At 34.9% G+C, this 24467-nt stretch overlaps 3 protein-coding genes across 9 annotated transcripts in view; 1 reads left to right on the top strand and 2 right to left on the bottom strand.

The window, feature by feature from the left end:
- Obsc (Obscurin) overlaps nucleotides 1-24467 on the top strand; it is a 52543-nt gene that overhangs the window by 19888 nt on the left and 8188 nt on the right. For 3 of the 7 annotated variants that reach the window (XM_067351706.1, XM_067351708.1, XM_067351710.1), the window contains 19 exons: nucleotides 126-263; nucleotides 358-871; nucleotides 1643-1900; nucleotides 2222-2257; nucleotides 4052-4297; nucleotides 4452-4593; nucleotides 4874-5271; nucleotides 12606-13510; nucleotides 14366-14945; nucleotides 15750-15896; nucleotides 16428-16532; nucleotides 16939-17727; nucleotides 19670-20072; nucleotides 20337-20520; nucleotides 20596-20896; nucleotides 21956-22534; nucleotides 22616-23040; nucleotides 23272-24035; nucleotides 24110-24408. In XM_067351706.1, coding sequence (XP_067207807.1) covers nucleotides 126-263; nucleotides 358-871; nucleotides 1643-1900; nucleotides 2222-2257; nucleotides 4052-4297; nucleotides 4452-4593; nucleotides 4874-5271; nucleotides 12606-13510; nucleotides 14366-14945; nucleotides 15750-15896; nucleotides 16428-16532; nucleotides 16939-17727; nucleotides 19670-20072; nucleotides 20337-20520; nucleotides 20596-20896; nucleotides 21956-22534; nucleotides 22616-23040; nucleotides 23272-24035; nucleotides 24110-24408 — 7213 coding nt within the window. The remainder of the gene's footprint in view (nucleotides 1-125; nucleotides 264-357; nucleotides 872-1642; nucleotides 1901-2221; nucleotides 2258-4051; nucleotides 4298-4451; nucleotides 4594-4873; nucleotides 5272-12605; nucleotides 13511-14365; nucleotides 14946-15749; nucleotides 15897-16427; nucleotides 16533-16938; nucleotides 17728-19669; nucleotides 20073-20336; nucleotides 20521-20595; nucleotides 20897-21955; nucleotides 22535-22615; nucleotides 23041-23271; nucleotides 24036-24109; nucleotides 24409-24467) is intronic. The other 4 variants (XM_067351711.1, XM_067351709.1, XM_067351712.1 and 1 more) reach the window with 4 other exon arrangements.
- On the bottom strand, nucleotides 6202-8642 carry LOC105668588 (uncharacterized). Its single transcript, XM_067351735.1, has 5 exons — nucleotides 7487-8642; nucleotides 7289-7372; nucleotides 6984-7192; nucleotides 6724-6892; nucleotides 6202-6641 (listed from the first exon to the last, which is right to left on the bottom strand). The coding sequence occupies exons 1-5, from the start codon at nucleotides 7575-7577 to the stop codon at nucleotides 6517-6519; spliced, it is 678 nt and encodes a 225-aa protein (XP_067207836.1). The 5' UTR covers nucleotides 7578-8642; the 3' UTR covers nucleotides 6202-6516.
- Nucleotides 8832-12591, bottom strand: LOC105679471 (uncharacterized). The gene is made up of 2 exons (XM_012379529.2): nucleotides 10796-12591; nucleotides 8832-10698 (listed from the first exon to the last, which is right to left on the bottom strand). Exon 2 carries the CDS (start codon nucleotides 10691-10693, stop codon nucleotides 8951-8953), a length of 1743 nt encoding a protein of 580 aa, XP_012234952.2. The 5' UTR covers nucleotides 10694-10698; nucleotides 10796-12591; the 3' UTR covers nucleotides 8832-8950.

Consider the following 24467-nt stretch of genomic DNA (forward strand, 5'->3'; position numbering starts at 1 on the left):
GCGTTTCTATAAATTGATTTGTCAATTCTTATTTTTCTCGTGATAATTAAAATATGTTAATATAAATAAGAAAAATTTAACATTGACAAAGTAATTTCTGGAAAACTATGTCTATATTTTTTCAGGAATGGTACACAGTTATCGATAAGGAAGGAAAAAGCAAAGAGAGATATTTGTTCCTGTTTAAAGCGCGAATTCTTGTCTGCAAAGTTAGACGGATATCAGAGGATAGATCAGTTTTCGTCCTAAAAGATATTATTCGAGTAAGAGAGTGTCGATTGTATAAACTATATTATAACTTTTTATTAAAAAAAAGAAAAGAAGAAATAATAAACACACTTAATTATTTTGTTCTAGTTACCGGAAATAGAAGTGAAAGATCATCTCGATGATATACGATCCTTCGAGTTACACAATCCGACTATTTCTAATTATCCTATCACTTTGATAGCTCACAAGGATTCTGTAAAAGCCTGTTGGCTCAAGGAAATTCGTCAGTACGCCAGTGATCTTGTCGCTCTCGCCGAGCACGCAGCAGACGATCTTCAAGTGACCGAAGAAGCATCGGAAACTAAGGAAGAGCCCAAGAGCGACGAGAAGCCGGTGCCTGTTAAAATTGAATCGTTGCAAGTGAATCCAGAATCAACTACAGTTCAGAGTGATTCGGCGAAAGCGGCGAAAGAAGCGAAGAAGAATCCCAATTCATCAAAGGCAGATTCAACTAAGGATTCCACAAAGATTGTGGAGAAAAGGAAGGACTCCGTAGGCGCGACTGACGTGTCGGAAGTGAAGAAAACTAAAGTCGAGGAAGCAGACATGTCTCGAAGGTACTCTGCGAGTCGATATAGCGCGTCTTCGAAAGTTGTGGAAGGTGAGTTTTTATTAATGAAATCACATAAAACATTCTACAGCAAATTCGGTGTCATTAGCGAAAGCTCATTCAAAATTTTTTGACAAAATCGATTTGAATGAGTTGACAAAATCGATATTACGAATATATATATATATATTTATATATATACTTGAATATTTATATATACAATATACTTGAACGAATATACAGGCTGTCCCATTTTATTTTAAACAGTCAAATATCTGGAAATCACGGGATTTTGGAAAAAAATATTTTGTACAAAAATTTTTTTACTTCGAGGGAGACATAAGATGATGCTATTGGTTTATCCTTGGATAGTCGTTTGAAGCTCACGTGAAGGTCACCTTCAATTTCTTAAATGGAAATCTCCATTTTTCATGGCATAAAACTTTTGTACAAAACATTTTTTTCTAAAATCCCGTGATTTCCGGATATTTGCCTGTTTAAAATCAAATGGGACACTTTGTATAAGATATATAAGATATACATATTATTTATACACATAAGAATTTTTTTAAATCAATGTACATTTTTTTTTATAATTATGTTATAATTTATATAATGCTTATTAATAAAAAAATTTACATCGAGGATTAAAAAAATTCTTTTTGTTTTTTTAAGCCATCTCTTTTAGAAGAAATAAGATATTGATATTAATCGCTTTGTTACACTCGAGCACCATGATGTTCAGAAATAAAAAATGCAAATAAAATCTTATAAATATATCGTGTATTAAGTAGTAAGATAATTTGTAATTAATCACTGTAGAGTATTCGTCGGTATCGAGCAATCGTAATGGCGTGTCTTCGTATATGGAGGCGGGAATGTCTGCCGTTGAGACGAGGATGTCTTCGTCATCGCAAGGAATGGGTCAAATATCGGAAACCACGACTTCCTACGAGGCTGCGATCGCCGGTGGATCAGCAACGGATTCGAATGTCGAAAGTAAAACAGCCAAAGTTACTCTCAGCACTGACGCTGGCAAACCGGTGTTTATCAAAACGATAGAGGGACGCAGCGTAGAACGTAAGTGTATAGTATATGACATATTATTCAGAGATACAATATATATCAGATGTACCATATTTTGACTAAATATTAATAAAAATTAGCCACCTTTCCTGAAATCTGCATTGATTTACTAAACCTGCGAATATTTTTTTCTATTTCAAATACGTGTATGCAAAATTGATGTGACAGCACATTCAAAGTATTTAGAGAAAAATATTTTCGACGGTAATATATTGTATTATAATTTAATCGCATAAAACTTTCTGCAAGTAATTATAAAAAAATACATATATCTACAACCACTACAAAGCATAAGATACATTTTTACTGTTTTAGCGATGCGATCAAAAAAGGCATTGATACACGCCATAGGTAAAGTGACACGTACTTTTCTCAGTTTATCAACGTTCACTGCTTTCTTCGCATTTTTTCACACATCTCTTTTGACTTTTCATATTTTTCTTACAGTCAGCTGAGTAAATTGCTTTTAGACGTCGCTAAACGTGTCGGTTAATTAAATACGCTTCATCGCTAAATGTTCGCTATATGTATATACAACTTTTACACTAAACATTTACATTTCACTACACTGATATCATTACATTTATACACTTACACATATGACACGGACATATTATCACATTACCTCGTTTCTTTACTATCCGAATATTCGTATCTATTTTGCAGATTAGTTTATATTAATTGAACAGTTTTTTATTTACATGCAGATACTTTAACAAGATATGCTTTATGAATTGCTTTATCAATTTCTTTATAGATAAAACAATATTCAGGCGCATTCTATTAAAAATAGTCGTATGTGTGTTATTTTGAGCACAGTTTTTTATGGCGGGGCAATAAAAATAAATCAGAACGATCCTTTTATTAACTATATTGAAAAAATAATTCTCCCTGATGCGAGCTTTATATTTGAAATGTTGCTCCCTTTTTCATAAATTTGAAATGTATCACTGTTTCATGAATTACGTCAAAAACACTCTATTATATTCATACAGGGTGATTCTCGTAAGCGTACTCATTGAATATCTCGGAAAGGACGCATTTTCATGAAAAATGTTTCAGATAAAATTTGTTTGGCCCTAAGGGAGGCATTAAAAACTACTATTTGTTTGACCTTGAGAGAAGGCGTTAAGGTTATGCCAAGGTCACCTTGGTTTCCTTAAATGGAAATCTATACTTTCTACGCCATTCTTGTAGCGAATGTCGAGGCGTTTTCGAAACATTGATTACAAACCCTTTTTCGATGAGAACTTTCTGAGTTATGAGTCTTCAAAGTTTAAGTACTGACTATTAAGCGCGGCGTGTTTTTATGGTGGGCGGTGTCTGCCACAATTGTTTTCAACGTTGGCGTACGGGAAGCAAGGAAGAGAGTCAATGTTAAGCCGACAACAAAAAACAACATAAAACGGTTGGATTACTGCTTTCAAGTATTTATTTTTTTAGGAATGTTTTTTTCCTTGCTGTCTCAATCGGGCAACCTCTGCGTGGTACACTTTGTGTGTGAGTAATACCGGTGATACTTAAACTTTGAAGACTCATAACTCGGGAAGTTCTCATTGAAAAAGGATTTGTAACCAGTGTTTCAAAAACGTCTTGACATCGGCTATAAGAATATGCCATAAAAAGTATAGGTTTCCATTTAAGGAAACCAAGTTGACCTTGGTGTAACCTTAAGACCTTCTCCCAAAGTCAAACAAATAGTAGTTTTTAATGATCCTTTCAGGGCCAAATAAATCTTATCTGAAATATTTTTCACGAAAATGCGTCCTTTCCGAGATATTCAATGAGTACGATTACGAGAATCACCCAGTATATTATTCATATTCAATGTATATGTATATTATTCATGCTCAATGTATATGTATATTTTATATATAATGTGCCAATCATTTCATTAAATCCATTGTGAAATCAATCTTTACATTCTGAATTATTAAATTCTGAATTATTAATATAATTATATTATTTTTTCCCCGTCGATACTGAAAGAAATAGCGTTAAATTACGACATAAGATTACATTACTTATCTCAAGTATTTAAAATAACGGATAATATCGAAATTGATATCAACTTCTCATATTTTTATTTTTGGGGATTACGACTCTCTCTTGCCTCGTGCTAATTTTAGTTGCCTTTTTATACAGCTGGAGAAGTCGCTACTTTTGAATGTACGATGTTAACTACCGATGCGACAACTAGGATGCAATGGCTGAAGGATAACAAACCGATGGAGGACAAGTTGGCTGATCGCGTCATTACTTCGATGACAGACAACACATGCAAACTTGAAATTCAGAACGTTCATGAATCAGATTCCGGCATATATATTGCACGCGCTCTGAATATAGACGGCGAAGCAACCTGCACTGCACAACTAGTGGTTCAACAATGTAAGTCATAATAACTGTGAACAATCGAAAAGTCTAAAGAAGACTAAAATTCAGCTTTTCTTGTGACATATCTTTTAAATATTTATGTCATTTGTGATAAGGATAAAGAGTGCGCAAAATAATTTTTTTACTTTTTTTATAAAAAATGTTGCAGTGAGTCCAGAAGAGAAAAAGGCAAGAGCAGAAGCAAATGGTCCTATATTTTTAGTGCGTTTGAAAGATACCGAACTCCTGGAAAATACTTACCTTCGTTTTATGATTAAAGTTAAAGGAGATCCTAATCCGGAAATAAAATTGTAAGTTTCGACTCCCTTTATCTCTCTCTCTCTCTCTCTCTCTCTCTCTCTCTCTCTCTCTCTCTCTCTCTCTCTCTCTCTCTCTCTCTCTCTCTCTCTCTCTCTCTCTCTCTCTCTCTCAATGTAACAATATTCTAAAATACATATTTTAAAAGTTGAAAAAAAAATTAAGCGAGAGAAAGAAATAATAGCACTTATATCATTTCATGTTCTTTTAAGATTAAATAAAAAAAATTGATTTTAAGAGAAAATTAGTGTGTCAGTATGCATTATCTCGTAGCTTTAAGGACGGCGTCCTCATCGATGCGAAACACGAACGCGTGAAAATTATCCGAGACAACGCTGAGAAGGGATTTTACGAGATAGTGATCGCCGACGTTCAGAAGCAGGATGCGGGAAAATACTCGTGCACAGCTATGAATCGTTACGGCGATGCCACATGCGAGGGAATAGTGACGGTAACAGACGAGAAGCCGCTTTTCCAAGGGCTTCCGGAAGGTCTTCTGGAACTGGGAACTGAACCGCGTTTTCTTTGGTCGCGCGATGGACAACCGTTCGATCCTGAAGAGAGGTTTAAAGTACTTTTTAAAGACAGCGAGGATACTCTGGCACTGGTGTTCCAGCATGTGAAACCCGAAGACGCTGGTCTCTATACGTGCGTGGCGCAGACTAGCACAGGTAAACAAATCATATACAGGGTGTCCGGTAACTCACGGGTCGCACGCCGCTGGCATGCCTACAGTTACATCCTACGGTCTAGCCGTGCGCCTATTCGGCAATCTTTTTTAATTAATACATTAAATAATTATTGCGAGAATTGCAAAATGGTAAAGAATTTTTCTGTTCTGTTTAATGTGCTCTGTCCGCTCGTTGGTCCGTGAGTTACCGGACACTTTATATATAACAGTTAATATCAGTTGCATTTTTATGTATGTATGTTTACAATCTTGTCCTTAACCACACTTATCCATCTATTCTCTTACATACCGAGCTGCGCATATTCGCTTATTCTACTACACAAATTTTAATTCAATATTATACAATCTTTCCTTATACTATTACTATCACAGACAAATTCGCGTTCTTTACCGCTCTTTTTCTCTCTCATTTAGCTCATTTTATTTATAGCTCATTTCTTTGTTTTCTCCTTTTCTTCTCTTTCTCTATCCATATTTTTTCAATACATTCCCTTTTACCAAATCATCATTTCACAGTCTCTTTAATCTTTCTTTCTTATTCTTTCCATTTCCATACGCTCTTCCCCTGGTAGAAATTTTAATCAGGCTCTTGCATGGCACTGATCAGCGTGCCATACTGCCATTTCAGGAACTGACATGACATGCTAGTAAGCACCATCCATAAAATCGTCACGTTTTGCCCGCTGGCGCCACAATTTTGTAATGGATTTTGCGTAATGCTAGCATGGCGCTAGCATGGCTCTAATAAGATACTATCATAATGCAAGCATGGTGCTGGCAACGTGACAAAGGCGCGCGCGCGCGCGCGCGTGTGTGTGTGTGTGTGTAATTATGATTAATAAATTTAGATTTTAATGCATTTTATGTCAGTGTTTTACTTTTACGAAAAAATACTTTTAAACTATTCGATTATTAACGAAAAAACTATTAAACGCTATTAGTTTTTAATAGTTTGTAATAGTTTTTTGGTAATAATCGAACAATTCAACAATATTTTTTCGTAAAAGTGAAACACTGGCATAAAATGCATTAAAATCTAAATTTATTAATCATAATTAGACACACACATACATACACACACCAAGTAATAAGTAAAAGTATATAATAAAATAAAGGTTTACAAAAAATATTTTATAAAATATTTTTTTATTAAAATTTATTTATATTATATTATTTATATTTATAAAATATTTATTATAATTTTTTTTTACATTTTATCTTTGATTTATTTGATTCGGTCTTTTCTATGTCCTTCCCAGTCCTTTGCATTAGAAAGTGCTGCGCTCAATGCCTTTATAAGATGATTTCTTGATACAACTTCTTCTTTAAATTCTTTTTGAAGAAATATATCTAAAAATCCGCGAATATACATTTACATTTTAAGAATTATTTTAAGTATTATTTATATAATTTTATATATATATATATGTACCTTCTATACATGTGTAAAATGGTTCATCCTTTATTATTTTCTTGCCATGCATAATTTTAGTTGCAGTATATGTAATTGCTACATCGCGCGTTATACAGATTTTTAATAACATTGTTATATTTTTTGTTAACGTTGAATTAAAGTCTACATAACGATAAAGATGTTCACACTAAAATAAAATTAATTTTTAAATTTTTAACGGGATGTACACTCTTTTTCAAATAATAATAAATTATATTTTGTAAAATAAATAAACTCACAAAATTGGATCGGAATTCAATATCATTGTCTAATTGAACATTGATATTCCTAAATTCTTCATTTGTTTTTGCAGGTAGCATTGTCTCATATTTTTTTGAGAACATATTATCTGCATCCATTTTGGAACTGGTCTGGCTTATCATTTTACTTTTTATGATTTTAGTATCATGTAGTAAACTTTCAAATTTTATCGATATTAAATTTAATTCTGTGAAACAAAAATAACAAATTAAATTGCATGTACATACATAAACAATTCGACAGCGAGATTTGTATATTTGAATAATATGTAAACAAATCTTACTTTTATTAATTTTTCTTGATTCACTTTCCAGCATTAACAATTTTGACCAAATTATATTTATATTGATGTTAAGCGGGTTCAGTTCTGAAAATTAAATTTTATAAAATATTACTACATACAAAAATTAATGTCGTTACTGTTTATTAGTCTTTATAAGTGTACAGTAAATTTAAACATTTTTATAAAAATATTGTATACCTTTGTCGTTTGTATAGTCCATTAAATCGTTTTCAGATATGACAGGTAATTGCGTATCAAGCAGCATAGTAGGTGTAGTAGGTGATTCCATACAGTAGGTCTCCGTAGTAGGTGATTGGTCTAAAAAATGGTAATTTAAAAAAAATTTACTATGTATGTGATATTGGAAGGTGTAACGAGAAATAGCGCTTGGACATTTTAAAATGCTATCATACCTGACTGGTTGCAAGAGTTTTTTGTAATCGCAGGAACTTCATTAAGCAAATGTTTTATTTCTTCTATATTCTTGTTTTACCATATCGTGGAGTTGATTAATATTTTTTTTTTGTATATGGAGGACCAAGAAATGAAACTTTCAATTTTTTTTTTTTTTTATCCCAGTTAATCCAGGCTGAAGGAACAATATCAATTTCTTTCGTAGGACCTTTTTTCCCACGTTTAATAAACCTTACAATTTTGAATCGATAAATCATTTCATCATCGTTACTCTCATTGTCAGACATCTATAAATATATATAAATATATCCTTATATGACGCTGAAGCTGGCAGCCACACTCATTATTAGTGATAAAAAAAAAAATTGAACAAATTAGATACAAAGTCCACAAGTCTAAATTTTTGGCTTAGAATCACATTCAGAATCATGTTTAAAATGTCATTTTAATAATTTAGAATTATTAAACATTAATTTCAAGATATTTATTTAGTTTAGGCCCTTCACCTCAAATTTTTATTAAATTATGCTCATTCGACGCGTTTTTGCGTGAAATTAAAAAAATTTAGCACAAAAAATTGTCGCTCTGCCGCGCGAAACGAGATATTAACCGTTTAAGTTGATCACTCTCTCAGGTTAAGAAAGCTCATATCGAAGAAATGGATGATATATATATGTGTGTTAATTCCAATAATATAATACTTACCGTGCCACACTGCCACTTCCACTATTTGTTCTTGTTCAAACTATTTTTATTTTCACACAATTATCACACAAAACTCGCAATTTTATTTATTTAATAAAAAATTGCTACACTCTTGACACTGTTTTAAACTTTTTAACACTATCGAGACGGCGCTGAAACGTGTTATCGAGTCGCATTTATTTTATTTATATATTTTTTTATATATATATTTATATATATACAATTTTTTTTAAAGTTATATTTTATTATTTTTAAAAGATTTTATACATATAAACTTTTTTTTGAAGATTTTATATTATAATTGTATACAATAAAATTTTAAAATACATTTAATGTAAAAGGGAAATTACAAATATTTTTTCCCTGTTTGTTTCGTCGAACATTGATAATCTTATTAATTTATGTTTAATTTTATGTACAGAAATTATTTTTTTTTCTTTTAAAGGATTGAGGTGTAATTCATACATATTTAAATTTGTTGAATCACAAGGGTAAATATATAATGAATTTTTTACTTTCCATATTTTAATTTCTAATAAAATATTATTTTCTATGAACATATTTAGTTACCTCACATATTTTGTTATTTTCTAACAAAATCATATTGTTTGGTGGCTTTGTTGTTATTATCACTGCTTTATATTTGAGCTTTTTTATATCTGTTTTATTTCCTTTTAAAATATTTATAGATGGAAGTGAACATGAATGATTAAGATATATATTAATTTCATGCAGCCTTCGAGCCAATTGCGCCAAAATATTGTGAGGTGATCTTATAATAGTTTTTAATTGTCCTAAATATGTTTCAAATGGAAACGCACTTATTGAATTTAATCCACACTGCATATTTCTTACATCATCTGAAATATGCATTAAATTATGGACATTTATGACTACAAATTTTGGACCATAAAGTTTTTCTGCTAGCACAATAAACTTTGTAAGTAATTTTTCAGTATAATCTGTACATTCAAATGCATTTTCCATTGATAACATTCGACACGCTACATGAAGTAATAAAAAATGTTTGTATTTATCGCTGTCTAAAATGTCTTTTAATATTACAGGGCCACAGAATAGCAAAATAAATCGGTAATCCGTGGCTTTAAATTTAGCATGGTGCTCAATACCTCTAATTTTTCGGTGGAATTCCTCGGGCTGTTGAAATCTTATTTTTTCTATTCGACTTGACAATAAATTTTTTTGATTATTACTCAGCTGCACATTAAAATCAGATGACATCCAAGCATCAACTAAACGTTTCATAACTCCTAGGTAGCACAAGTGCATCGAATCGAGTAGGAAATCATTGACCATGTTGACTGGCGGCTTTATGCATAGTAAAGGTGATACTGCTACATGATGGTCCATATGAGAAAAATTGCGGAAACTTTCATCGCTTCTTTTAGGGCAATTAACATCTAAATATGTGGCTATCTTATGCTTAGTTTGACGCTCTATCAGACATCGTTCACAACTATATTTTGCATTGTGACCTTTAATACATTTAAGGTATGCTCTGGCAGGTGTGTCACAAATGAAACATTTTATTTTTATACCATAATGTTTGTTATTTATAACTGTACCTCTGTTTTGCAAGATATTAATTTCAGCAATAAAATCTTTCATAAAAAAATTGATTGATTTGGGTTTACTATTACCCACATAAGCAGCAGCTACAAAGGGCTTATAAATGTCTGGCTTGAAATGTATTTTGATTAGAATAGGCCACATAGATTTTATACTCGATTTAAATAGTTTCATTCCATCAATGTTAATTTGTAATTCGATAAGGTTGCCAGAATGTATTTCAGAATTGACGCAAGATTGCAATCCTTGTTCAACACCAAAATACGAATATTCTCCATTTGTAATGTTATCGCAGTCTTCCATTTTGCTTATTTCATATGATAAGGTACTAGTTTTTAAAAACGTTGTTGATGATTTTGGTAATGTAGGCAAGAGTCTTTGTTGAAGGATTTTTAACAATTTATCAAGATGTACTAGCGGAATTTTACATTCAATAGCCCACGATCGTAGTTTCGATATTTCTTCGATTTCTTCTTCATCAATTATATGCTCATTAACATCACTCTGATCATTATTATTATCAATTTCTTCATTCACAGTTTCTGAATCACTTCCATTAAAATCATTCATCACTTCTCCTACGTTTATATTGTCCGTATAATTACTGGAATCACTCAACACTTCTTCTACGTTTATGTCATCCATATGATTTACATCGGAATCACTCAATTCTTCTCTTACATTTATATTATCCATATAATCTATTGTAATAAAACATATAATCTATTATAATAAAACATTTCTTTTCTATTGTTATATATATATTTGCTTTAATATTATTAATTACATGATCAATACCTTTTGAAGTTACACCGCTAAAACTTGGTTTATTACATGCATCACGTTTTCCTCGTTCATATAAATAATCGCGTTTAAATTTTTTAAGTTGACGATATTTTTGTGCTCGAATTTTTTATTTTATTTTCTTGGCATCCATTTTCGTATGGAGGTAGAGACAGTTTGACGCAGTCAAAAAATGATGCAGTTTGACGCAGTTTGTTTAAAAATATCTGAAATAATTATCTACGCATGCGTAGATCACTATTAAAAAATCTATTTCTGAAAACAAAAAGTTCAATGGCGCAAATGTGGGCCTAATGTGGCGCAAGTGTTGGCCGCCCAAATCCAGACCTACGCCTATTTAATTTTATAGTAATGCTACCTCATTTATGTATCAGACAAGCATGGCCCTGATATGGATCTTTCTAGTTTTTTAGAATAAGGCTGTGGCATGGCAAACTTGTATGGCGCTGACAAATGTCATGGCACCAGTAAGGCAATTTCTACCAGGGTCGCTTTATTCCTTTTATTATTCAATATTACAATCTTTATTTTCTCAATACATAATTCTTATTTTCTCTTTTTTTAAGAAACGGCACAACGTTTCCATCATATCAACTAATGATTCCTTATTTCCCACTACGAAAACCATATCGTTTGTATACGTCAAGGATCGTATCCTCGTCGTTACCTAATGATATAGGTACTTCCTATCCCTCTTTTCTCCATTTTCTTATCTACGTTTGCAATATATAAACTAAACAGTAGTGAACTCATTATACAGCCTTGTCTGACTCTTTTCTTGGTCCTAAACTTGCTAATTAAACCTTTCTCCGTCCTTATCGTTATGTCTGTCTCTTATATCTTCTTTAATCTTATATCTTCTAAATCTCTTCCTATCTGTTCTTAGCTGCTCACGCCATTCTTTCTTAGTATCTCCTGTAATGCTTCTTTCTTATCAAATATTATCAAATGCTGTTTTTAAGTCCACAAATAATAACGCATCCTTTCTTCTTTTTCATCTGTTCTTTCTTCTCTCTTTGTATTATATGATTTAATACAAAAATATCATCCAGTGTAGATATTCCTTTCTCGAAGCCTGCTTGACTCTCTAGTCCAACATCTCCTTCTGGTCCACTTCTTCTTCCAATTTATTCCGCAAGGTTTCAGCTTATATCGTATATATCAAGCATAATAGCAAAATTCTTTTATAATTTTCCGTTTTCTCTTGATCACTTCTTTTTCTTTAAGGGAACTATTATCTCGTTTTTTAATCTATAAGTAGAATACCTATAGATTAACTAATCCTCTTCTTATCGCTATTCCTCTATATTTCCGTACTTCCATTGGGATCCCGTCCACATCGACCGTCTTTTATTTTCATTTTTTTACTGCTTTCCAAATATTTTCCTATTCCAACTCATATTTTTCCTCTGCCTCGCTTTATGTCTTTCTGTTATTCTCTGCTATCTCGCTATTCCTTTCCGTACCTCCTAGTAATTTCATAAGTGCTTCCTCCATTCCCTCATAAAAGTGCTTCGAACGTTACTCGCTACACCCATCCACACATATGCTCTCTAACCAAGTCCTTGGATTTTTATTTAAAAAAAACTTATAAAATATCGGAATATTCTATTTGGAGTTTAATAATTTTTAATTTTTTAATTAATCTGTATAGTCACTATTATTTGTTTTGTTTTTTAACAATGCACCAAATTTTTAATTAAAACTGAAGAAAATTGTCGATTATTTATTTATTATTAATATTATTAGAGAATAGTAAATGGATTAATTTGTAAAAATTCTGAAATTTACCTACATACACTAGGCAATATTAGCTGCAGTGCGGAGTTGACAGTGCAAGGTGCTGTGAATCAGTTGCTGAAGGATCCGGAAAAGCCAAAACTCCAAACAGAATCAAAGCAGTCTGAAGTGAATGTCGGTGGTTCCGCGATGTTGGATCTGCAAGTGAAGGGTTATCCCAAGCCAGACATCAAGTGGACCAAAGATGGACAGGAAATCGTAGCCGGTGGCAGAATCAAGTACTTATGGGAAGATGAGGAGTCTCTCTCGCTGGTAATCAAACAAGTCACTGCCAAGGACGCCGGTGTCTATACCATCACGGCAAAAAATGATCTTGGCGAAGATAGTACACAGATCGAGCTCATTGTTAAGTCCGCACCGAAGATCACAAAGAAACAGTCCGACATGATGATTCTTATCGACGAGACAGGTACAATGACCGTGCAGGTGGAAGCCACTCCGGCGCCGGAAGTCACGTGGTATAAAGATGGTCAACTAATTCAGGAAAGTGATCGTATTAAAATCGCGAAGGAGGGCAGCGAAACGTATAAGTTGGTGATCAAGAACGCCAAGCTGACTGACGAGGGCTCGTACTCGATTGTCGCGCGAAACGATATCAATCAGACGACCGAAATCTGGAGAGTCGGCATCAAATGTCCGCCAAAAATCAAAAAGGGATTGGGCGAACCGCGAGTGATCAACGAGAACGACACGTTGAATCTTTTGATCGAGGTAGACTCTGACAGCGAGCCGACGGTGAATTGGTACAAGGACGGGCAGCTTTTAACCGCAAGCGATCGCGTGAAGATGACGAAAAATGGAAACAATTATATACTCACCGTCAGCGGTGCGACGGTGGAAGATGCGGCGGTTTACAAGGCTGAAGTGATAAACAAGCATGGAACAATTTCAGATGAAACAAGAGTCAGGGTATGTAATTTGATATTTTAGTTTAAATTATTCTTTCAAATTGTGCCAAAATACCCATACAGCACAAAACATTGCATTTACATTGCAGCAATGTTACAATCTTGCAAGTTGCAAAATATTGTTGAGAGATTATTGGAACATTGAATTGTAATATTTCATGAGAATGTGACAGCAACATTGCAAAAACATTACAAGAGCAATATTCGGTAATCGCTACCCAGGGAGAAATACAAGTCGAAGAAACGTCTAATAGACATCGTCTATAGACGTCTATTAGATGTCTATTAGACGTTTCTTCGACCTGTATTTCTCCCTGGGTAGTTCGTTCGTTTACCGCTATGCGACGCGCGTTGCAAAATCTATCTCGTATTTAAGTTTTAGTCATAATGATATAAAACTTCCAAAGAGTGGCTAGTAAGATTAAAGACCTTAGTAACTATTTTTATCAGTTAAATTTTTCTGATACGACCCTAACACAGGGAATTCAGATATTGAACTGATTGTTCAGAAATCGGACAGATAAATGTCCGAATAAATAAAAATATATACAACATTATTCTAAGATTGCAATAACAATGCATTATTGCAAATTCATTACATTGCAATATTACTGTAATATTTTGTTACAATCTTCCTAAAGGCAGACATTTTAACGTTGTTGCAATCCCACAGCAATGATGCAACAACATTTTGCAGTAAATTTGCAATATTGCAACATTGCGATGAAAGATTGATGCAATGTGATGCAATCTTTGTGTGCTGTATGGGTAAAATCCATTAACTAAAAATAAGTAAACGCAGAATTTGATTTGGTCAATTATATCTGATTTCGATATCTTTATACAATTTTCGCAGGTACGCGGCATACCGAGGTTTAAGACAAAGCTGTGCGACATTAGCGCAAATGAGGGCGAGTTAAACATTGAGTTTACAGTGGAGGTTGAGGGTTTCCCGAAACCGAGCGTACACTGGTTTCTGGGCGACGTTGAAATTACGGAAAAGCGCACGGAGTACACCCGTATAGAAGAAGGCGATAATCACAAGCTCATCATCAAGGAGGTAAAAACTGAGTTGAAGGGCCACTACACCTGCAAAGTGCAGAACGAGTACGGTGAGAACTCGAGCAGCTCTAATCTGACGGTGAACACGCGACCGAAATTACTGAAGAAATTGGCGGACCAACGGTTGAACGAAGGCGACACGCTAAAGTTGACATTCGAGGTGTCCGCCACGCCGGATCCGGAAATCAAATGGTACAAGGATGGCGAGGAGGTGACCGCAGACGCCAGGATTAAAATCACCAGGGACAGCCAGCGCAACGAGAGTTACGATTTAACGGTGACCTTGCTGAAGGGCAGCGACGGTGGCCTATACGAGGTGCGAGCTGAAAACGAGCTTGGCTATGTTACCAGCAAAAGCAAAGTTATTGTGATGAGTAAGTATTCGCTTTTTTCCCCGCACACATTTTTTTCACGATCAAATTATAGAACTCGACTTTGTCCAACCAATTCGAATACGCATTCCACGTTAACAAGTTTAGTATCAATTTATTTTTATTTTTACATCAACACTCTTTTTAATGTTCTTTTAATTTTTTTGTAAAATTAAAATTCTGTAAATCAATCCCCAAGTTCTATTTTAGTCGAGTTCTAAAATTAAAAGCGAGAATAATTTTGATAGAACTAAAAGAATCTCATGAAAATTGTTGAAGTCGTAACATTTGCCGGAACGATGATCAACAATAAACAACGTACATTTTAGTTTTTGAAGAATTACAGCGGTAAAAATCGTCGTTTTTCGACAACGTTTAGTAAGTACTGAATACACAAACAAAACAGTACAATTTCTTCTCCGTTTTATTCTTGTGTTATTCCCGATGTGACATTTTGGTGATGTGAATCTTTTGACGACCTTTAATGACGAGGTTTAATTAAAATATCTTTTTTCTCGTAGTTCTAAAAATTGTATAAAAGATCTGTATGTAAAAAGAACTCTCCTGATTTCCTTAAACGAAAGGGATGAGCACACAATTGCGTTTTTAACGCAAAAGATTATTTGGTTCTTTTCTTTGTTTTTTGTTCATTTTTACCATACAATTGTGTTCTGCTTCTGTGTGGTTACGAAATTTTTTCGATTTTTATATCTTTCAACTCTCTCGAACTTCGAAATGTCACAAATGCTGGCATATCGCGTTTTGAAGCACGTTACGACAAAGATTCGAAAGAATGTACTTCCGTAGCGGAAGATGAGAAGGTTGATGAAAAGTCTCCGAAAAAGAAAGCCGAAAAGGCAACGGTGAAGGGAGAGGAAACGCAAGCGAAGAAATTGGTGGAGGAACAATTATCGCAGCAAACGACCTTGCGCGCCGAAGAATCGAAATCAGGAGGTAACGTGCACTAATTTGTCCAGCTAAATTAGAATGCGCAAAAGTGAAGCAGATTTTCAACAATGTTTCGTTTGAAACATAACGAGCAATACGCTTTGACAATAAGGACATGAATCCTTGTTATGACACACGCTATGATAAAATTTTATTCCACACTGGAAAGTGCTTTAATAAAAAAAAAAAAATTTTTCTTCAGATAATTTTTACTAAAAAAATATCATGCATGTGAGAACTAAGCTATTGTTTGCAACATCTGAATTTTTGTTATTTTTTTATTTCAATGTTTTTATTAGAAGATCGTGTATTTTTTAGAATTGATAATTAGATATCACTTGTTGTTATTGCTTTGTACAATCGATCCCCTAAATTTATTTGAGCACAAAAAAAAACACATAAATCTGTCACGCACAAATACGCACAAATACGCACAAATATGCACGCACTCACGCACGGCACATAACTTACAGCTAGCAAAGGTATAAAAGTCGTTTGGCGGTAGTTTTGTAGCGAAACAATATCTGATAAATTTAGGTCGTGTCAAACTGGAGAAACAAAACGTTCAAGTAATTCAAGGGGACAATGAAACGATCACGATTTCCGTGGCCTCCACAACATCACACGAAGCTATACTCACAGGTAATTTACATACACCACGCTAGAAATTCATTACTACTCTATCAGTCAACGCAAAAGTCTAAAAAATATTTTTTCGAATTATTTACAAAGTCTTTTAGACATTTGCGTTGTCTAGATACACCATTCGATAATTAACAAGAACAAGCATTAATTATAAACGAACGAAAAACACAATTTGCATTTTGCTACAAAACTTTTATTTATTATTACCGAGCTCGTTTTTTTTCTTTTTGACACATTATAATATACATCGCGTAATTAAAGCAAGAAGCATTTTAGAGGCCCCTCGCCGCTGATTCTCGGTAACTTTTTAATATAACTTGAAGAATATTATTTCTAAAATCGCAAAGACACGCGTTGCGCGCGTGCTAGTTGTCAAAGACGCATCAGGTCAGACCGTTCACAGGTCCCGACGAAAGTCACACAATCAGCAAGATGACGGCGACCAAAGTTGAATGTCGGGAGTTCGATTCAGGACTCTGTGTTGAAGAAGTCGCTTCTTACGCTTATACCGTACAAGAAGAGAACTCCAGACCGCAAAATGGCGTGCTAATCGAGGAATTTTCGGAGACCGAGGAAAAGAAAGGAAATCTGGATATTAATCGAGGTCACGATTGCGTCACGATCGTCTCCGTTTCCGATGACGAATCAACCTTGAAAGCACTGTCACGGGATGTCAGTACGGAGGACGTGCAATTTGTCGATCAGCTACCGGAAGATCAAAAAACGACAAATAGCATTCTCCATGAACTTTACTTGGATGGAACGTCGGAAGGGGAGAGAGTTTTGGAGAACATTAGGCATAGAATCACGGAGACCATCGCCGAAGAGCTCCTCTCCGAGGAGCCGTCATCAGTGTCTGTGCAGCGAGAAAGTCTGGATATGAAAGAGACGAACGTATCCAGTCGAAATCCGACGATCAGCGACGTGAACCCGACGAGGAAGGTCGCGGAAAAAACCTTCGAGCAATCGGATTCTGCCGTGGAATTAGCGAAGGAAACCGCGAAGCTTGAAAAGACGAAAACTTGGATATCGTCGAGCGAAACACTGTCGAGACAGAACTCTCAGAAGGCGCAGCTCGACAATGACGACAACGAGGAGATTGATGAGGAGATGAGGGATCTCTTAGCTCGTGTTAAACGGCAACGTAGCGTGTTAGATGAAATCCTCGATAAAGAATCGGGCAAAGAGTCAGGTATGATAGCGAGGTTCCATGAGCAGCTTCAACTTAACTCTAATCTCTCAACGACTCTGCCGACTTGTCGACGCATAGATCATGGATCATCTGTATTTATAGATGACAGATCAATCTCGTTAATTCTTTTGCTAACCCTTTCTCTTTCTCGCATGTAATTAATCTCACAATTTTATCGTACACTTTGGTGACACACTGGCATGCACGCGTGGAAACATAAAACATTGATAGAAAATCTCTTAATGGAAATTTATAAAATTCTCCCTTCTTCCTTGCGCGATGTTGTAGTTGATTGTATCCTTAAACTTTTATCTCATTCGAGGCTGACTTACAGCATTGCATTACTCTTCGTCGTCTTACGTCAAGGTAAGATTACGATTTTTCTCCTAAAAAAATGCTACTCGATCTTAATTGTGCGGCTTGCTGAGCACCTGCTTAACTATGAGTTTTAGGTAAGTATATACTAAAAACGCATACATTCTTTGATAAACATAATACATAATAAATATAATTAATGATTGAACTTGGATGCATCAGTATATTAGTATTTAAGCTTATTTCGTGACATACATAAATTTTCTGGATGTTATCTAGCTTGGTTAAAACATTGTAATAAACAAAGGTAAACTATTTCCTAAATATCACATTTTGTATCTTATATTACTATTATTACTATTATTCGTATTGTTTTTATTATGCAATTGTTTTTCTCAAATTTAATTCTCAAAATTTTGTATATTTTTAAATATTTAAAATTAAATTGTTATTTTTTTCTTAATATTTTTTACTTAAAATATTGTTTTTTTATTTAAAAGATTCGTCGAAGAATCCATTATAAAATAAATCGATATTTATACGCATGAAAGATCACATATGAGTGCTCACTGATTATCAAATATTCAAACGTGGAAGAAACGGCGCGCGGCCAAATAAGTGCGTGGTGACTTCAATGCGCGCATAGCACAATAAATGCATTCGTGCGCATTAATGGTGCATCACGCACTGCTCACGTATTACGCGCAGTTTAAATCATGGTGTTCTCAGGCATTCAGCCGCGTTGCTCTTCCATAACAACACTTTCGTATAACATTTATTTGCGATCTTACATATATAAATATCTACGTATTTATATACTCGACAAAAAATAGAGAACAGACGCTAAAAATTGAGCAATTTTAAATCGCTGAAACTGAACTCGGCAAAATACCATCGCAGATAAAAAATTAAAAATGCATTTTGAAGCTTTCATAACGAAGTTTGTATTTTTACCTGCTTTAAACTGTTTTTGAAAAGAAAAATAACGTTTACCGGCAATAACATTAGCGTAAAAAATGTAGGTTTAATTTCAAAGTCACGTAATTTAACTAAAAAAAATAATATAACAAAATTTAAAGAAATACATTTTATAGATCAAATGTTGCAATTTTTTACACTTATAAACTTTGCAAGAAAAAGTTTTTTATCGATGAGCTACAGAGAGTTTAAAAATATATAATTTTAAGGAATACTAGAATGTTTTTTTTTCGGTCTTGAAAATATAAAGATAAAACATTTTCAAAAACGATCTAAAGCACGTAAAAGTACAACTTCAAGCTTTGAAATACTTTTTTAATTTTTTATTTACGATGATTTTCCGCCGAATTACAGTAATTTGCTTAATTTTTTGAACATCTGAAAAATGTTCTTTATTTTTTATGTAGTAGTGTATTTTTAAATTTCTTTAAAAAAGCATTGTCATAAAGCGAATAAATCAAGCGATAAAATCAAAGTTAATTTTATATTTTAATAAAATAATACAAAATATTGTCGGCAAAAAAAAGAGTTACATATCAACGTTCTTTGAATCGTCGCTGATGCATCTTGAGTATGACACCGTAAGATTTGTTTAAATAAATGCTTTTTCGAAAGATGATTGAGTTTCTTGCGTTTTTATTTCTCGCAGCTTCGCCTCATGTCGTAAACACAAATCTCACCGATCGAACGATCTTCGAGACACAGAACACGCAATTTGAAGTGCACGCCACCGGTTTACCGAGACCAGACGTAAAGTGGCTTAAAGACGGCAAGCCTCTTCGAGCCGGGGGACGGGTAAGGATTACGACTTCTGGAGAAACCTACGAGATGGATATCAGCAAGGCCACTCTTGAAGACGAGGGTCTCTACATGTGCGTCCTAACGAACAAATTGGGCGAAGAAACTGTGGAGGGTTATTTGACTGTCGGCACCGTCGACGAGCTCCGGCAACCGAGATTCACCGAATCTCTCAGTGACGTCGATGTCGCTCTCGAAGGTGACGGCGAGTTCAAGGCCGTCTTTACAGCCGATCCGGTTCCAGACATTACATGGTACGTATAGACAGAATAGATTTTATGTATGTTTGGCAGAAGTAAAATTTTCATATTTAATTTAAACGATATCTAAATGAAAGAATTAAAACATATCAAAGTAATAACAAAAGATATAATTATTATTTTTTATTGCGTTAATTCAAATTTATTTTGGACAATATGCATAAATAGAAAATACATTACTTTTGAAAACTTGACAAATGGTATTTTGTAGGTGAATATTTATTGATCGGAAATGTATGTGAAAAACATTTTTTCCAGGTACTATAAAAGTAATGAAATTCCGCCTGATGATTCGAGACTTAAATGGACTATTACGAATGGCCCGGCGGCAGATAAATTGACAGAAAGTAAAATTACATTGAAAGTACCAAAATGTACCAAAGAAGATACTGGAGAATACATCTTGAAATTAAAAAATAAATGGGGTAATGCAGAGTGTAATGTAAGTAGTAAAATTGATAAAATTATAAACCACAAAAGACCGCTGCTTAATAAATGACGATTGATATTTGTTTAGGCATTTTTGAGCCTTTTATTAAAACCAGAAATTGAGAGCTTTAGAGATCACAGTGAATCTGTTGATGAACGAGTTGAGTGGCAAGCTATTATTAAGGGAAATCCAAAACCGGAGATTACATGGCTGAATGATGACACGGTGCTGCGTAAGGATGAATACTATGATATGGAAGAAGATAAGAGAAACTGCAAATACAAACTCATCATTAAAAAACTCAGTCTAGAAGATAAGGGAACTTATACAGTTGTGGCGAAGAATTATTTGGGCGAAACAAGTGCCCAAGCTACTCTTACGCCTCACAGTAAGTGAATCAGTCTTTAAAAAAATCATAAAAAACACACAGAAAATCAAGGCATACATACATACAAGGTTGGGAAAGTTATTTTGTAAAAGTATCTAGTTAAAGTTACAGTTCTTTTCATTGAAAAAACAACTAGTTACAGTTACAAGTTACCGATTCTAAAAAGTAATAGTTATAGTTACTCAAAAAGTAACGAGTCGTTACTTTTCAGTTACTTTTTTACAATAAATGTGCACTACTATTTTAAATATACGAATTTTACATTTCAAGATTTATTAACTTATTATATACTACATAGGTACTTAATTTTATGTTATATTATTTTATAATAAATCACAATTGTTTTAAACTTAAAATAAAAACATTTAAAATATTAAATTAATTAATAATTTAAAATAAATTATTATACTTAAAATAAAAATTATAAGATTAAGATTTTTCAGTTTAAAAATTCACGAATTTTACACAAACAGTCGTAACTTTCCGAAAAATCGTAGACTACAGTTTCAGTTCTTCTTAAAGTCTCAACTTTATGCTTATATGATAATTATCCTCAAAGATAATTTATTACTGGGTGGCAGTGCATTCTTTAAATGAGAATTTGTTTATTTTTGTTGAATTTCATAATTAATATCTATACGGTTATCCGTCTATTTATTTAACAAATATCGAATCTACACTTAATATGACAAATTCCATGACAATTTTGTTCCTTTCTTTATGCATATGTTTATGCGACTATGCAAGTTTGTCTAAATAGGCCCTAATTCTTACAATTAATACAACCGTATATAGAATATTAAATTAACTGTTAAATTAGTTACTAGTTACCATAAATATGTAACTAAGTTAAGTTACAATTATAGATGAAGAAAAAGGAACGAAGTTAAGTTATAGTTACCGAAAAAAAATAACTGTAACTGTAACTTCGTTACAAGTAACGAGTTACTTCCCAACCCTGCATATATAATATCTTTAATTTCTTTTCACAAAATTTCTTTTAGATAAGTTTGAATTAGTTATGATTTTAAAGCGTGAAAATATTTGTGTTTTTTGCAGCCGAAGCTCCAACCTTCCTCAAGAATCTGTCAAAGGTGCAATGCAGTGATCGCGAGGATGTCGAGCTGAAGATTCGCGCGACCGGTGTTCCAAGACCCAGTGTAGAGTGGCTGAAGAATGGCGAGATCATTAACGAAGATGAGCGGTATCAGGTGACGACTCACGTGGACGGCATAGTAGACAGTATGTTTTCTATCAAGACCTTTTCTGCCAACGACGCTGGCACGATAACGTGCAGAGCGAGCAATGTCGCCGGCAGCGCGGAGACTAGTTGCAAATTATCCATGATGTTAACCGCGCCTTCATTCGGTAAACAATTACCAAGATCGGCGGAGGTCGACGAGGGCGAGCCTTTGGAGCTGAAGGCCAAGGTGGATGGCAGTCCAATACCCAACGTCGCCTGGTTCAAAGACGGCGAGAGAATCATGCCGGATGATCACGTGAAAATCAGCACCTTGCCGGACGGCACCACGAAGCTTACGATTGACGTTGTGAAACCCACGGATTGCGGCGCTTACAAGCTCGTGGTTACAAATTCTAGCGGCGAGAATTCGTCGCTTTGCGCCGTCGCTGTCACGCGTAAATTTTTTTTTTGCTCAAAAATTTTTATCTTATAACACACTCAATTTATAATTTAATACAAGTCTATGTTGGTTATAGCCGAACGAAGGAAGCCATCGTTTACGAAGCCGCTGAAGGACACAAAAACTGTGGTCGGACAGCCATTGAAACTGGAAGCTCAAGTATTGGCATTCCCGAATCCGCAGATACAATGGTTCAAAGACGGCATACCATTGAGGCACACGAAGGAGATGTACTTCATGAACGAGCCTAACGGCCTCATCGGACTGAGAATGGACTATGTTCGTCCAGAAGACGCGGGAACCTATTCGCTAATTGTATCTAATGCGCTCGGTGAGATCACGGGTACGGCCAAGGTAGAAGTGGAAGAAAGAGAGAAGAGGCCAGAGTTTGTCGTGAGTCTTCAACCGCAGACCGTCGTTGAGGGCTTTCCGGTGAAGATGGAAGTGAAAACTACTGGAAAACCGGTAGCTGAGCTCAAGTGGCTACGAAATGACGAAGATGTTAGTATAATACGTATTTATACGTATTTTAATCTCTGTTGTCAACAGAGATTTATAATAAAATATAACTAATAATTATATTAATGAATATTAACAAGTATTGAGAATTATTAAGAATTTTAATAAAATAAAACAGAAATGTAACGCGTTTTTTTACAAAATTTTTCTATTCTTTATCTTATGAAATAAATTTTATTCTAATATATACACACGCGATATATATATTTTCAGATTGTCCCAGATAACAAACATATCAAAATCATCACACAACCGGACGGTAGACAAACGCTGATTATTGACAAGGCGATGCCGGAAGACGCTGGCGCATACCAGGTGATAGCCGGCAACACGGAGGGCACCGCGTCCTGTAAGGCCAAACTGGACGTTGCCGGCAAAGTAAGACCGGATGTGCCGGAGGAAAAACCGGCATTCATCTGTCCTATGCGCGATGTGTCCGTTGAGGAGGGCCAGCCGTTGACACTAGACGTGTCATTCGTCGGCAATCCAATCCCCGATGTGAGCTGGACGAAAGACGGTGTGCCAGTCGAGCCATCGGAACGCGTGACAATGAGTTGCGACGGTAAAAAGGTCGGCTTACAAATCAATCCGTGCGAGTTCAAGGACGCGGGCGTCTACGGCTGCCAATTGAGCAATCCACTGGGCGAGGATACCACTAACGCGAACGCCTTCGTCCGCAAGATCTATCAGTCGCCGACTTTTACTCAAAGATTCACAGACCTGCAGCAGCTGCCCACGTACGATGCCAAATTCCCGGCGCGTGTTATCGGCATACCGCAGCCAGCGGTGACTTGGTACTTCAACGATAAGCCGATTTTAAGAGACAGCGATAAATACAAGATCAAACGCGACGGCGACGCCTGCTGCTTGTATGTGAAAGACTGTACGTACGACGATTCTGGACGATACCGGTGCAAGGCGGTTAACAAAGACGGCGAGGTGGAGTGCGTGGCGAACTTGTCCGTGGTTGACAAGATGTAAGATTTTGCAAAGAGAAATATATCTACAGAATTTGTAGATCGCCTAACATATGTTAATTTTATGATTTCAGCGAGAAGATGCAGAAAGTCGAGCCACCAGCGTTCTTGAAGAGGATTGGCGACTGCGAGATTTACAGAGGCATGCCGGCCAAGTTTACCGCATGCGTCACGGGTTATCCGGAACCCGATTTCGAGTGGCATCGCAACGGCGACAGACTCTGGCCTACCGATCGCATCAGAATGGATCAGGAAGGTAGTCTGCTGCGGCTCACAATAGCCAATGTGGATGAGCTGGACGCCGGGAAATACATGCTGAAGATATCCAATCCTCACGGCGAAGACTCGTGCAGCGCTGAAATGGTTTACGAATGTAAGTAACTGAGAAGCGAGAGTGAGAGGGAGAGTTATAATCATTTACAAGGTTTTAAA

The sequence above is a fragment of the Linepithema humile genome, chromosome 3, assembly GCF_040581485.1.
Source record: "Linepithema humile isolate Giens D197 chromosome 3, Lhum_UNIL_v1.0, whole genome shotgun sequence".
NCBI lineage: Eukaryota > Metazoa > Arthropoda > Insecta > Hymenoptera > Formicidae > Linepithema > Linepithema humile.